Raw genomic sequence first — 14104 nt, 5'->3', positions numbered from 1 at the left:
CCTGTGACCCTTGTGAGGATAAGCCGTACAGAAAATGGCTGGATGGATAAAAATTATTATTAGAAACCCCATTTGGGTTCACATGAGGTACAGTAAGGGAACAAAATGCAAAACAAGTGTAAACAGAAACGCATTTACCGTAATTTCTCGTGTATAATGCACATTTTTTTCAACCCAAAATTGTCAAAATTCAATAGTGCGCATTATACAGAGGTATAGGGGCAAATGGAAAAAACTTTCACATTTTATAAATGTATGCCGCGATCTCGTGGTTATGAAAAAGCTGTACACTTTCATTCCAAAATGCCACCGCCACCTAGTGGTTATAAAAAATGTGCAGCCTACACTTTCATTCAATATGACAGGGGTACATATGACTGCATATATGTACAGTTGTGCACATAAGTTTACATACCCTGGCAGAATTTGTGAAAGTTTTTTTTTTTTTTTTAAATATGACTGATGACTGAACAACAACAATCATTAATTTATTTATGGTTATGATTTGTTGAATGATGATGCTTTTCTGAAATGCTTGACCGTTTAATTTGAATTCCATTAAAATATAATTAAATGTCCATTAAATCGCCTGGTCCTTCATGTTTTCTTTCAAAAATTGTACCCATCTTACAAATTCTGCCTGGGTAATCAAACATATGAGCACAACTGTGTGTTTTCTAATTTACTAAATAAAAGTAGGGCTGTGAATTTCTAAATAAGAGCAAGTAAATTTAAAAAAAAAAAAAAAGGATTACGTGTTCAAATAATGTGCTTAACTTCTAAATAATTCTAAAAAAATAATTCTACAAACTAACAAAATACAGATAATACTTCATGTTTTGATCATATGGGTAGAAGCAAAATCATGCATTGTAAAAATGCATTATACATAGGTAGAAGGGTTTTCCAGAATTTTGAGGTCAACTTTGGGACTGCGTATTATGCATGGGTGCGCATTATACACGAGAAATGACGGTAATCACATTTAAAACTAAACAAATAAAATGCAAACTACTAGCAGTAAATTCTCTAATCAAACAAAATGTGTACAATAAGATCAAAGCAAAATATGTAACCATATATAACATCTTAAATATTTCCTTTTTTAGGAAAGTGCAACGTCACACTGCAAGCCGATAAATGAAAGATTCTCAAACAAAAATAATGTACTATATGTAAACCATGAAACAAGACACTAAATGTTTACTAACGTATCACTTAATTCTTTTCTCTTTAGGAAAGTGCAGCATCAAACCACAAGCTTTGAATTCTCCAATAAATGACAGCTTCTCAAATAAACAAAATAATGACACAATAGAATGGAGAGGGGGGGGGAAAGTATATATAAAATCCCATATACTATAACAGCTTGATTCTTTATTTTTAGAAAAGCTCAACATAATAGTTTCTCTTCTTTATAGGAAACAAACAAATGCAATTGAAAATTGTGAAAAGTGCTTGAATTGCATTCTTCGTAGAATTCTATTAATTTGGCTAAATACTGTTCATTCAACAGGTGCTGCCACCCACAAACCCGACGCCGTGGAGCCAGAGAAGCAGACGGACCATACGGTGAAGATCGCCGGGGTCATCGCCGGCATCCTGCTCTTCGTCATCATCTTTCTCGGCGTGGTGCTCCTCATGAAAAAAAGGTAAGCGGTCATTTTTCTTTTTGTGCGGCTTTGCGTTTTGTTGTTGTGAATAATTAATTCAATCAGGCGGTTACGCCCCATCGGGGAAATATTAATCCCTTTACGCTGCGCCCTCCAACAAATGCCGTCGGCGGGGAACTTGTGAAGCCCCGCGAAGGAGATAAGCCGTGAAAAAATATTCTAATATTCTGAAAGTGTATGAATGCGTAGCTAAAGGCTATGTTTACATATGGCCCCTCTCCTCATACGGCTGCAATAATAAGAAGCAAAGCTCTGCAAATATCAAATGTCCTTTTCCTCTACGGTGACTGTTTATACTTTTGTATTTCCATTCTGCTGCTGTGTGAGACGTCATGTGGCGCGAGGACAGATGATTCTTTCATGTGCTTCATAAAAGTATTTCCAGGGGCGTCACTAGGTTCGACAGATTGAGGGGGCTTAGCCCCCCCAAGTCAGTGGAGTGAGTGTGGGGGGGGGGGGGGGGTGAAAATACAATCCTCAACCCTTGGTGGGGGGACAGTGTTCGAATAGCCACTAACAACCCTATCATTTGGGGGAAGCTTAAGACATTATTAGGGGAGCTTCAGACAGTTTCTCTGTTCGACAGACAATTGCGTCTATCATAACAGGGTGCATAAATATGTCTCAAGAATCCATGACCAAAATTTAACCGGAAGTCAGCCATATTCCTTTGAAGCAGCCATTTTGGATGAATTTCAGGGCTCATGCCATGACAAACTCCTATTCGGGAATTCCTCCAAATGAGCCCCAATTGGAAGCAGGTATACTAGACAGTTGGGCAAAGATGAATTGCTGATTTATTTCTACGTTGTAATAGCGCAGGGAGCCATGATTCTTTCATGTGCTTTAATTCTTATTATTATTCCTGTGAGCTAAATGTGTTGAAATACAGGGAATGAGAGGTAAAAACTCTTTATTGATTTATGTTTTGTCGCCCGCTAATTAAGAGTTTTCATTTTTCCACGCGAATCCCCATCGGAGCAGTAATTGTTTTCACTTTGAGTCAATCAAAGCCGAGGCGGGAGAATTTACCGCAAATGACTCGGGCCAACCGGGGTGTCGGGTGGGCCAATCAAAGTCGTGTGCGCCGACATGTGAGCGCCTCGTTAAGATTCGACCTGGGAGGTCAGACATGGACCTTCTTTTATATTATTATTAATAATGTGTGTATCACATTTCTATTTTTGTCAGGAAGAGTACAAAAAAAAGTGTGATATTTAAACATCTTGCTGTGCTTATTTTAGGACAGTTTTGACTTCTTTTAAGATACAAGATATTATATTATAAGAATCGTATCAAGTCAGTTACTCATACTACATCCAATGTGTGAAAACAATTTTAGGGAGAAAATTTCTTGTTCATATTTTTCAACTCAGTATGTATGTTTTAACTCAGTATTATAACTAGCTGTAACTAGGTAGGCATCATCTGTATTATTGATGAAGCACATCATTAGTGACAATTCTGGCAGCCAATGTAGATGATGGTTTAAAATGAAGTGTTTCCCATTTAATCGATCAAGGAAATGTAGTTGACCGTCCATCCCTATTCTTAAGCGGATGTATGTGTTTTGAAGGACAGTTATTGCATGCCGATAGAAATACTAAAAATAAAAAAGCTTGTTAATTTTCCCATTTAATTGCGCAAGACATTCGGTCCACCACTTATGTTTTTAAAGGACGTTAATTTTTCATTAATTCAATTCATCAATTCAATCGGTCAAGGAAATCTAGTTGAACACCCATCCCCAGTCAAAAGCCGTCATCTTTTTAAGGACAGTTTTGGCGGTCAGTGGAGATAGTTGTTAACAACATGGCTTCGTAAAACTGCTCAATTTTAACATCTACATGTGGGAAAACACGGGTTTCTGGTGGACTTCATTGCGATCACCTCACAAAGCCTCCACGTGTTGCCACCATGTCTGATTTTGTTCTTTTTATTCCAAAAACATTAATATATTTTTACTTTTTCTTTCCATTCCATCCCCGTCCTCTTTTCCCTCTCTCCTTGTCCTCCACTGCTTAAAAAAAACTACCAACACCACCACCGTCACCACCACCACCACCACCACCACCACCACCCCACTCGGCAGAAGAACCTATCACTCCTACACTTACTACCTGTAAGTAACCAAACTCTGGCCCATGTTCGTCGCCATGCTTTCTCTCTGAACCGCATGTCAGCGCACCACACCCTACTTATTTCACCTCCATATACGTGCCACGTTTGCAGGATTAGCTGCTTTAGCACATCTCACATACTTAGCATGCAGTTGTTCTTTTCCCCCACGTCATCCTCCCACATCTTGTATCTCATGCTTTTTGTTTGGCTTACCTGATTTGCTTTTTTTCCCCTCTCCGGCATGCTTTTGGTTTCCTGCACGTGTACACCGTGACTTTATTATTCAAGTTTCCCATTGAAATATCGTCAACACGGACAAAACAAAAAAAAATTGCCGTGAATGGCGGCGAGGCTCACATTGTGCTGCATTTGTGGCTAATCTGCGTTGATCGCTGAGACGGCACGGAGGCTGCCTCACTTCAAAGGACATCCCCCAATGTACCTGCAGATAATGCTGCTGCGCTGAACACTCGGTGTGTTGCTCACGTCCGCTGCCGCGTTGAAGCGAAAAAGTCAGAATAATGCACATTTATTGGCTAAAAGGTTCTAATTTGTCTTGAAATTCTAGCCGTCACGTTACACGTCATACGGAGGTATCATTGCTTATCATCGGACATTCGTTTATTGGTTGAAATTCTAACTTTCTAACATCTTTTTAATAACTAGCTACAGACCCTCGTCTGAAGCATCATCCCTAGTCTGTTTTTTTTTTGTAAGCCTGCCCAATGGAGATACTTGTTTTAAAAAAAAAAAAAAAAAGTTTTCGTTATACATATGTATAATACGCTCTATCCACTTTTGAATTTTGGAGGGGGAAAAATAAGCGTATTACACACACGAAATTACGGTAATCAAAACTTGATGTATAGTTCCTACTGTGGGAGTGTCTTACTCTCATGCTAGCAATCACATTACTTGGTATGTGGTGGCCTAATGCGGTGGACAGTCAGGTTTATTCAATGAAATGCAAACCTTTCGCCTAGTGACAGCTGTTCTTATCCATGTTTTAACGGCTAATTAATAATAACTAGTTATAGGTGCTCCTCTGGAGCATCTTTCCTTAATGCAAGCAGTCACCTGTATGATTGATGAAGCCTGTGAATACTTATGTGCGTCCCTCAAAGTGCCGTCGCCAAAATATGCACTTCAGCCACCACCGCCAGGGGTAGCAACCAACTGAAGTCGCTTGACATGCTCGTTAGGCATGCGCTCACATGTGCCGTCAAAAGCGTGGCCTTAATCAGCTGTCTGGCTGCCCCGGTGTAGCGGGTGGTATTGGCTTGGTGGCGTGGCGGGAGAGCGTTCAAGGGCTGCCGAGGTCCCGTGAGGGTGTGAGTGAGCCCATCAAACAGCAGCCACGCTAGCCGCTTTCCTATGAGAACGTCCTAAAGCTCATCTGAATGTATGGATTCCTTTAGATGAAGTTATCAGAATATAAGAAACCACAAGTGTTAACGGAAGTAGTGGATAGGGCCGAAAAGTGATGCTAACACGAGCAGCAAGTTCCACTTTGTTTCAAATAGCTGCACTTTCACTTGATTCTAAAACTAGTGGCTAGTTCAGGTGCCTTTCTGTGAAAGTAAACAACTGAGTACTTTCGCTTACATGGAGTTTTCAGAAGTGCAACAAAAATGGCCCAACATTTTAATGAAATTAATGTTGTCATTATTCAATGTTGTGTGTATAATTCACAGCGAAAGAGTAGTTTATTCCATGGCAAACCAAAAATGCTATAACCTGACCAGCAAATTGGAGTCCTAGTAGGATACTAACATTAGTGGCTAGTTCAAGCTCGTCCCCTTGCTTACTTTTTATAGTACTCGTACATAACCCATGTCATAAATAATGGGTGGATAGTGTCGGGAGGCAGGAGGTACGCTAATGGCGGTGTGTGAGAAACCCTAGCACGCACAATGTGGACGAACAAACGCCTTCATTAAAGGCAGCGCGTGGCACACGTGCAGCAAGATTCACGCTAATTGGTACAAGCAGCCTGGCAGATTCAGCGGCGTAGCTGCGCCGCATGATGATGAGCAGGCAGGACGAGGAGGCAGGAGGAAGGTGGGCAGGATGTCGGGGGGGGTGGGCAGGATGTATGGGTTTGATATGAACACTGTTAGGATATTAAACTGTTGCTGTTTTAACTAATTCACAAAAAAAGATCTATGCTTTTAATCCTCTTTTTTTCCCCACACGTCTTGTTGTTGCATTGATTCAAAATTAAGAAATGTAATCAAACTGTCATCAAACGTAATTAATAATATTATTACTTTCATTGTTATTTATCAGGTATCATTTTTGGTACCTGATATGGTTCCTTACATATCAAAAACCATTTATAGTGTCTTTAGTGATCATTTATTTATTATTTAGTCCCTGCTCTATCATGAACCTAATGCATCGGGAAAGGCACCGTAATTGGTGGAACGGAACCACACTTGGTACCTTATTTATCAGGAAAGTAACCACATTTCTATTGTGCTAGGGTCTGGTTATCATGAATAAATAACTGGCAAGAGGAGCAATCCGATTAATGGTAGGACACGTCTGTGTGTGACTGACTGTGGTTAGTAGTAGTGACTTGCTAGGAATGACTGAATTACAGTAATTTTGTGACATGTCTGACTGAGCACTTTTTGTCTGTGGATCTATAGTATCTTTGTTTCTTTCTAATTTGCAAGTAGGCACCGGCCGCTATCAAAAATAGCAAAACATTGGGGTTTCGTGGTATTGCAATTACAGCTCTAAAATGAATTATTTTGAAATGTTTCTCTAAATAACTTTCTCCCATTAAACGCGCCCTATAGGTACATAGTAAACGCGTAAAGAATATAAACAATTGAATCACAATGTAGTTCAAGACTACAAGTACACATTTCGCAGAAAATGACTCGATACTTCTCTACAGCCATTATGAAAAACCGATGAGAGGAGGGATCGCAATAAATATTACATTGACATAAATAGAAAAGCTCATAGAAAAGCTCAGCTGATAGAAAGTGTTAGCGGTTTTGAAAACGTGACTTTTTACATACCTTGAAACCAGCCTTTATTTCTATTGTTCATTTCTGACTTCTTCAAGAAGGCCAGCAGGCTGTCTCAAAATTGTGTACAATCTGAACTTGCTTCTTTCCTATTCCAAACAGTAAAACACTGAGACCTCACTGAAACTGAAAGTGTCTGCATTAAAGCACTCTATGATGCCAGACGCTCCCTTTGTCATTATATTTTTTTTTTTTTAAATCGCCCTCAAAATGTAGCCAGGATGTGATTAATTCGGGGCTCAACTGCCATCATAAATTGAACGATAGGAAGTTGTACACAGAAAAATTAAGCTAATGAAAGCACAACAACAAAAATATACAGAGTGCATGGACAACAATAGACAAGAGCGAGAACGCATGGAGGTGTTTGCGGAGGCAAGGCATAAACGCCACGGGCGACGACATCAGTCGCGCCTCATTAGCGCCAGCGTCTGCGGTTCCGAGCTCCAGGAGTTCAGCCCACAACTGAACGGGGAAACGGCGACGGCGGGAAGTGACGCTTTTAAGGCGGAGCTTCAAAACCCACCGACTCGGCATGGATTTTTAAATTGTTTTTTTTTTAACCTTTTACTGGTTGTTTTTATTTATTTATCTCATGTATTCTTCTACGCTGCTGTGTGCATCAATCCCTGCGTCGACGCTCTTCTCATTTTGCTCATTTAGTCAACTCACTCGTTGCCATCCTTTTTGTGGTTGACTAGATTGTTTTTGAGTTCATACCCATTGTGCAAGATTGTGGTTCCCTTTAGCAACTTGCATCACATTACAGTGTTTGTATAATACGTAGATTGTACTGTTTATTTCTACCAAGTGCCGTGAAATTTTCTGAGTGTGGATTGTTTCGAGTGATTGTTTATACTCTGTGGATAATTTCAAGTCATTGTTGCTATTGTGCAAGGTGGCAGTTATGAATCGGTGGAAAGGAATGATCACGTTACTGTAATTGTATTTCACAGCTCGTCCGTGACCAAGCATCCTATGGATTATTTCTACCCCCTTTTTTTTTTTATTTAATTTTTTTTATAAACGTTGTCGATCATACCCGTTTGTTGATTTCCTTTGTTCAAATTTACGGATATCATTAATAAATGGCATCTGGGGATTGCATTACAGTAATTTTACAAAACAGTCCGTGCAATGAGCGATGGTCCCATAGTTTTTTGTTTGACTTTGCAAATTATTTCTAGTCATTCTGTTTGTTTCCATCATGCTAACAAAAACAGCAGCACTATGAAGTAGTACGGAGTCTTTACTGTAAACATGAGCAGTATTAAAAACCTATCTAACATTATGTGGAGAATGTCACCATTCACTCCCATTGATTTCACAAGCCTTGACAGAGGTCGGCGCTCATCTCAGCGCGCTTGTTGTTGGTATCACGACATGACGAATGGTCCCATTTATCAACTCGTGCAAACATTTTACGGCGTACTTTTCTCCGACTTATCTCTGATGGCGCGTAAGAGTCGTTAATCCAGTCATCCATCATTAAATTCCCCCCTCATATAAATTAGCGCAGCATTAGCGCCGTCATTCATCTTCATCAGCTGCGCCGCCGAGCAAGCAGCTTCCCTTCATCTGTGCTGTGCCTCTCCCACTGGTAGCAGATGCTGAAACTAAACTAGAATGTCACTCAGTGGTGCTCAGACCTCCGCCAAAGCCCAAAAATTGCATATAATCATAGGAGTAAGATATGAGCTGTTGTTGTTCTTTTGTTTTATTTTTTTGCTTTGACTTGCAAGCAGAAATCTGAGATACAAGCACGGTATGGTGGCAGTGAACTAAACTCAACTCACTTCACAACAATCAAGTTTGACAGTGAACAATTCTTCAAAAGAGAGGGTTCAAGCTGTTTGTTCATTAACACTCCCAATTAAAGTGTAATGTCAAACTAAACATATAACTAAAGAGTTACACATTGTGTATTTAAAACAACCTCATAGCATTGCTTTAGTTAAGTCTGTTGTGCTTAATGCTAACAAACAATGCAAAACGCCAAAGAGGGACAACAAATAGCATCTGTGTCAGAGTTGCCCTTTAAGCAACAGATATTTGAACACAAACAGAAGGGCAACGTATGTAGGCAGATAGTATAAGAATACTAACAGGCATATATTCTTTATCATCTGCAAAGAATGACTAATATTACTGCAGTTTACTATGGAACTGTCACCGTCTCCATATTATACGCACACACCAGAAGGAGCAGCACAATATCAATTGAATTCAATTCTCATTCGCTGATGTCCACGTGACTTACCAGGACAGGCCCCACCTTTTAAAGCCATACACAATTCGTCACACGTACTACAGTAGAACATGACGATGGGGACACTAACTCGACAAAAATAATACCCGCACATCACAAGCGCATGTTTTTGAGTTTAATAATGCATATTTCTATCCTGCATTTCTCATCAATTACTTCCGAAAGGAGCTGTCACATTGATTAGATGATAGTTTTTTGCATTGCAGATTTTTTTTTTTCCAGGATATTTTTAATTGTGCAAGGTCAGCATTAGTAACTTGCAAGTCACAATCGGTGCATACGGTAATTTACGTGTCAAATGGGCTCGAACACATTTCCAATGGCAAGAGTACCCCCAAAAACTGTTTGTTTTGTCGTGGTGGGCTATATTCGAAGCTTCCCCTCTCGCTCGCCACCTCCTCCTGTGTTGCAATTACACACAACGTCTTTCTGTTTACGCTCTTAATTGCCAATTGAAAAGAGCGAACGCGTCCGCCGGCATGAAAATGTCACCTTTGTCACTTTTCGCTCGCCGAGGAATTTGCCGCGCCATTAGCGTTACGCTGAGCCCCTCGAAGCAAGCGGGGGGTCTCCCCTACGCCGCCATATGCCAGGAAATTGAACAAACAGAGGAGATCTGCCGCAACAGAGCAGCGGGAGAGCGCAGCGGAGGGGTCATCAAGGCAAGGCGATCATTCCGACGGCATTCCAGCTACTTTTTGTGGAATAACGGAGCGTTGACTCCATGTTTTATTAATCGCCACGGGAACACTCTTTTATTCTCCTTCCGTTGTTGGGGTCAGGCTCGGCTTCAGAGAGCCTCTCCTTTGGGAAATCTCCTTTTTATTCTGTCAAAAAGAGGAAAGAAATTCCATATTTTTAAGTTTGAAAGACTTTCTGGTGTTTAAGGCTTTACGTGCACGAGTGGTGCAATAAGTAATAAAAAATAATAAAATAGAGACAAGTTGAGACTTTGTAAATCGAAGAGTAAAACAATAAGCATATCTAATTAAAAAGGAGAAAAACCACAAAAGAAATCACATTGATTAAAGGAGTCTTTCCTCGCTACTCGCTCTCTGTGGATTATGTTCTTACTATTAATCATTGTTTAAGCTTTTATCCACCCGTCAATGACATGACAATGCCTACAGAATGTAGTACAGGCCAGGCGCAGTTTATCAAGCCACATTTTACTTTTTATTTTTTATTTTGCTTTTCTGATTATATAATTATTATCATTCTGATTATTTTTTGCTTGTATTTAACTATAAATTGCTTTGCCAAAAAAAGGTTTATAGCACAGAAAATCTGAGGAAGAAATCTGGAATCTAATACATTGCGGCAAGGCATCTTAATTTATGTAGCACATTTCATACACAAGGTAACTAACTCAATGTGCTTGACATTACGTTAAACATTTATAAGCATTTAAAAACAAAAGGCAAAAAACATTTGAAAACCAAGTACAGAAATAAAACTGCTTACTAAAATTATGAAAAGAACGTAAAGTGCAAGTAGTTTTTAACCTGGAATTAAAAACATTCACAGTTGGGGCTGAATTATGAATATACAGGTAGTGCCTTTCAAGGTTTGGGACACTTATTACAGTTTTTAAATATTAATTATGATTATTTAATTAAAGATTGGTAGTTGTTGTAATAGAGAACAAAGTGCTTTTGTACAGTTGTCTCAAAGTGGGTCAGAAATACGCACAGCAGGTTAAAAGTGTGAGTTCCAAGATGGTAGACTTTCAATCATGAGGGCTTCTGATGGATTTGGGTCAGGATGTCCCGCCTCCTCCACGTTTTCATACGTTTTTTGTTTTATTTTAAAGGTGGAAAAGTCATTTGGTGCCTAATAAAAGTTAATGTGACCACAAACCAGAGCTCAATATGTGACCCACCGTCTCATGACAAATGACTTACGGACAGTATGAGCAGTTATTTACTTTGATTTGGTTTTAGGCCGCCATTTTGGTTTGAAGTGGACATTTTAGGGTCATTTGGGCCATTTCCAGGGGTCCTACAAGGACGAGTTCCTCTTGAAAACAAACACCGAAAATAAATTCACTTGGCAACATGAAATGTACACACAACCTGAAAAGACACCGGTATTCTGCCATTTTGGTTTAAAGTGGCCATTTAGGGGTCGTTTACAATGGGCCTTCAAAAACGAACTTGTCTTAGACCAAAATTGAACAAGCATACTAGATGCTAATTGCCAAAATTTGTGACTTTTCATCATTGAGTCTGGGCAGAGCTTGGCGGCAAAGTTTGATGCTTCGCCATGAAACACAAGACAATAGCTACTGTTTAAGAAAATACCAGTTTGTGCGATTAATATGAAATCCAGTGCATATAGTTATCATGACACCGTTAATAGAAAACCTTTGCTATGAAATGTACAGGTAGGTGGCAATTTTGTGTTGAAGGTGCCATTTATCCTGGATTTTAGGCTGTTTCCAGGGGTTTTACCCGAGCGAACTCCTCCTACACTGCAAAAAGTAAAATCTAACTTAATCTAACCCACTAATTAGAACAACTAAAATTTAGCATAATGGAAAGTTGTACAGTATTATTAATCATTAGTTTTTGTTTGTTTCTATGCTCGTCATGACGTCAAAATATGTCTTTGTGAAACCGGTCCCTGGTGCAAAAAAACGTTGGGACCACTGGTTAAGGGAATTCATATGGTTGTTGCCAAATTTCTACCAGTTATATTAACTAGACGGAAGGATGACGCTATGTTTAAAAGTTTATTAAGACGACATTAAATTTTTATTATTTTTTTTTTAATCCCCCTATTCTGAAGGAAACTGGCCAAGAAGCGCAAAGAGACGCTGAACAGCACCCGTCAGGAGATGACCGTGATGGTGAACTCAATGGACAAGAGCTACACGGAGCAGGGCACCAACTGCGACGAGGCGCTCTCCTTCATGGATCCGCACAGCCACACCCTCAACGCGCGCAGCGAGTGTGCGCTCACCACCGTCAACACGCATAGCGAGTGCGCGCTCACCCTTAACACGCGTAGCGAGTGCACACTCACCCTCAACGGCCGAGGTATGATAGGCAAAAATCTAATCTTCTGCGATATTGTTCATTTCTCTGCTGTTGTACTGTGTGCATCTATCGCATATACTGCACATAGCGCGCACCCCTAGACAAGTGTGTCTTTATTTGGTTGAAAATGCTCTACTCCAATGTTGGTAGCACAGACCTCCATCAAGGGTGGGCAGACGCGCACATCCACACCCAACACCATGCATTGTGGCGTGATGACCTCTTCATTTCGGCCCCTCACAGGGTCCACTTAATCCCTTGTTGATGGGCAGCTGGGCTAAATCTGCGCCCGGGGGCTCGACCCACCGTAATCCCGCCTCCTGAGCATCTGATTAAACAAATGGAGCAGTCCTCCTTGTGTACACTCAAACACCCGCACAAAAAACCCCTGCCGGTTAGGAGCCTCAATGATGCGCTGACCTTGATTAACTGTCTGTCGGCGTGGACTCCAGATTTGTTGTCTGCTAGCTTTTAAGATTTAAACGGCTGATTTATGATCAGGGTAGCTGCCGGCGACCTTAAGTGACAGTGCCGTTTGGGATTAAGACGTGATAGATTAGACATTTGACTCGTAATAATGCTCTTTGCGCGTCTCAACATCGAGCGTATTGCCTCCAGAGTTTTTATTTCTTATCCGCCATCCACTTTATTTTGCGCTTAATCTACTGCCCGTCTTAAATCCACATGTTCACATGACGGTTACTGTGGCCTCTGAGTTCACTCTGAAAAATTTGTAAACAAACATTGACGGGGGCTACTGAGCTTCTCAGATACTCTTAAGTCACATGCTGCACAAAAGCCTGAAAAAGAAGCACAAAGTGTGAGGGTGGTGTGCTAAACAAAAGCCTGAATAAGAAGCGCGGAGTGAGAGCGTGACACATAGGTGTGCTACATCAAAGGCTGAAAAAGACACACAGAGTGCCGAAGCATGATGGCGCTGTGTGACACTTAAATGTCTGAAATACAAGCAGGCAGCATGACATAGTGTGACAGCTTTGTGCAAGATGAAAAGCCTGAGGAAGAAGCACAGAGAGTGACGAAGCCCGTCAATGTTGTGCTGCAAAAAAGCCTGACAAAGGACCACACAACAGGACAATGTGGCACAGCAGTGTGCTACACAAAAGCCTAAAAAAGATGTAGAGAGTGACAAAGTATGATGGTGGTGTGCGACATAAAAGCCTGAAAAAGAAGCACGAGCCTGGGACAGCGAGACAGCCATGTGCTACATGGTTGCCTGATAAAGATGCGCAAGGAGTGACAAAACGTGACAGCGTCTCAAAAAGGCTGAAAAAGAAGCAGAACATGAGTGTGCTAAATTAAAGAATGAAAAAAGAAGCACAGAGTGAAAAACGCCTGGTAGCATTGAGCTAAACAAAACAAAAAGACAAGCAAAACGTGCTACATAAAAGCCTTAAAAAGAAGCACAGTGAGAGCGTAACAGCGTGACAACAGTGTGCTACATAAAAGCGGGATGAAATAATGAGAATATACTGACCTCCTGTTTACATGGCAGTGAGCAGATTAGTGTATATGCAATATTTACACTTCAGATGCATTATACTACAAATTTTTTGCCCAATTTCCTCCTAAATCCTGCTGTTTTATTTATTTGTTTATTTTTTGCAGCCGGATCATCGCCCTCCTCCTTCACTCTGCCCAAAGCCAACACCCTCAGCACCTCCATCCCGACAAGCGCCTTTTACCCAGGTATGTAAAGATGTAAAGCTAAACTCACTGTATTTCTTGTGTGTATTTACTGCAACTGTTTTCTTCCTCCAAACACTTGTGCCCTCAGACGCATTTGTGCCGACCGCCATCTTAGGTGAGAATCTGTCCCCTTTCTCTCATTCTGTACATGACGTATTAATGAGGACCCGTTATATGTACGAGGTGTAACAACCCATAAGCCAGACATCTCATTACTATTGTTCACTTCTTTCACTCTGTGCTTCTTTT

The 14104-nt window shown here is 40.6% G+C and overlaps 1 protein-coding gene across 12 annotated transcripts in view; it reads left to right on the top strand.

The window, feature by feature from the left end:
- The window catches only part of LOC133488609 (receptor-type tyrosine-protein phosphatase mu-like), a 183405-nt gene that overhangs the window by 126182 nt on the left and 43119 nt on the right, over window positions 1-14104 (top strand). For 7 of the 12 annotated variants that reach the window (XM_061796684.1, XM_061796686.1, XM_061796685.1 and 4 more), the window contains 5 exons: window positions 1517-1652; window positions 3766-3795; window positions 11898-12148; window positions 13775-13855; window positions 13944-13970. In XM_061796684.1, the coding sequence (XP_061652668.1) occupies window positions 1517-1652; window positions 3766-3795; window positions 11898-12148; window positions 13775-13855; window positions 13944-13970 (525 nt within the window). The remainder of the gene's footprint in view (window positions 1-1516; window positions 1653-3765; window positions 3796-11897; window positions 12149-13774; window positions 13856-13943; window positions 13971-14104) is intronic. The other 5 variants (XM_061796688.1, XM_061796687.1, XM_061796691.1 and 2 more) reach the window with 3 other exon arrangements.

The sequence above is a fragment of the Phyllopteryx taeniolatus genome, chromosome 14, assembly GCF_024500385.1.
Source record: "Phyllopteryx taeniolatus isolate TA_2022b chromosome 14, UOR_Ptae_1.2, whole genome shotgun sequence".
In the NCBI taxonomy this organism is placed as follows: Eukaryota; Metazoa; Chordata; class Actinopteri; order Syngnathiformes; family Syngnathidae; genus Phyllopteryx; species Phyllopteryx taeniolatus.
This window is presented reverse-complemented; position numbering and strand designations above follow the sequence as displayed.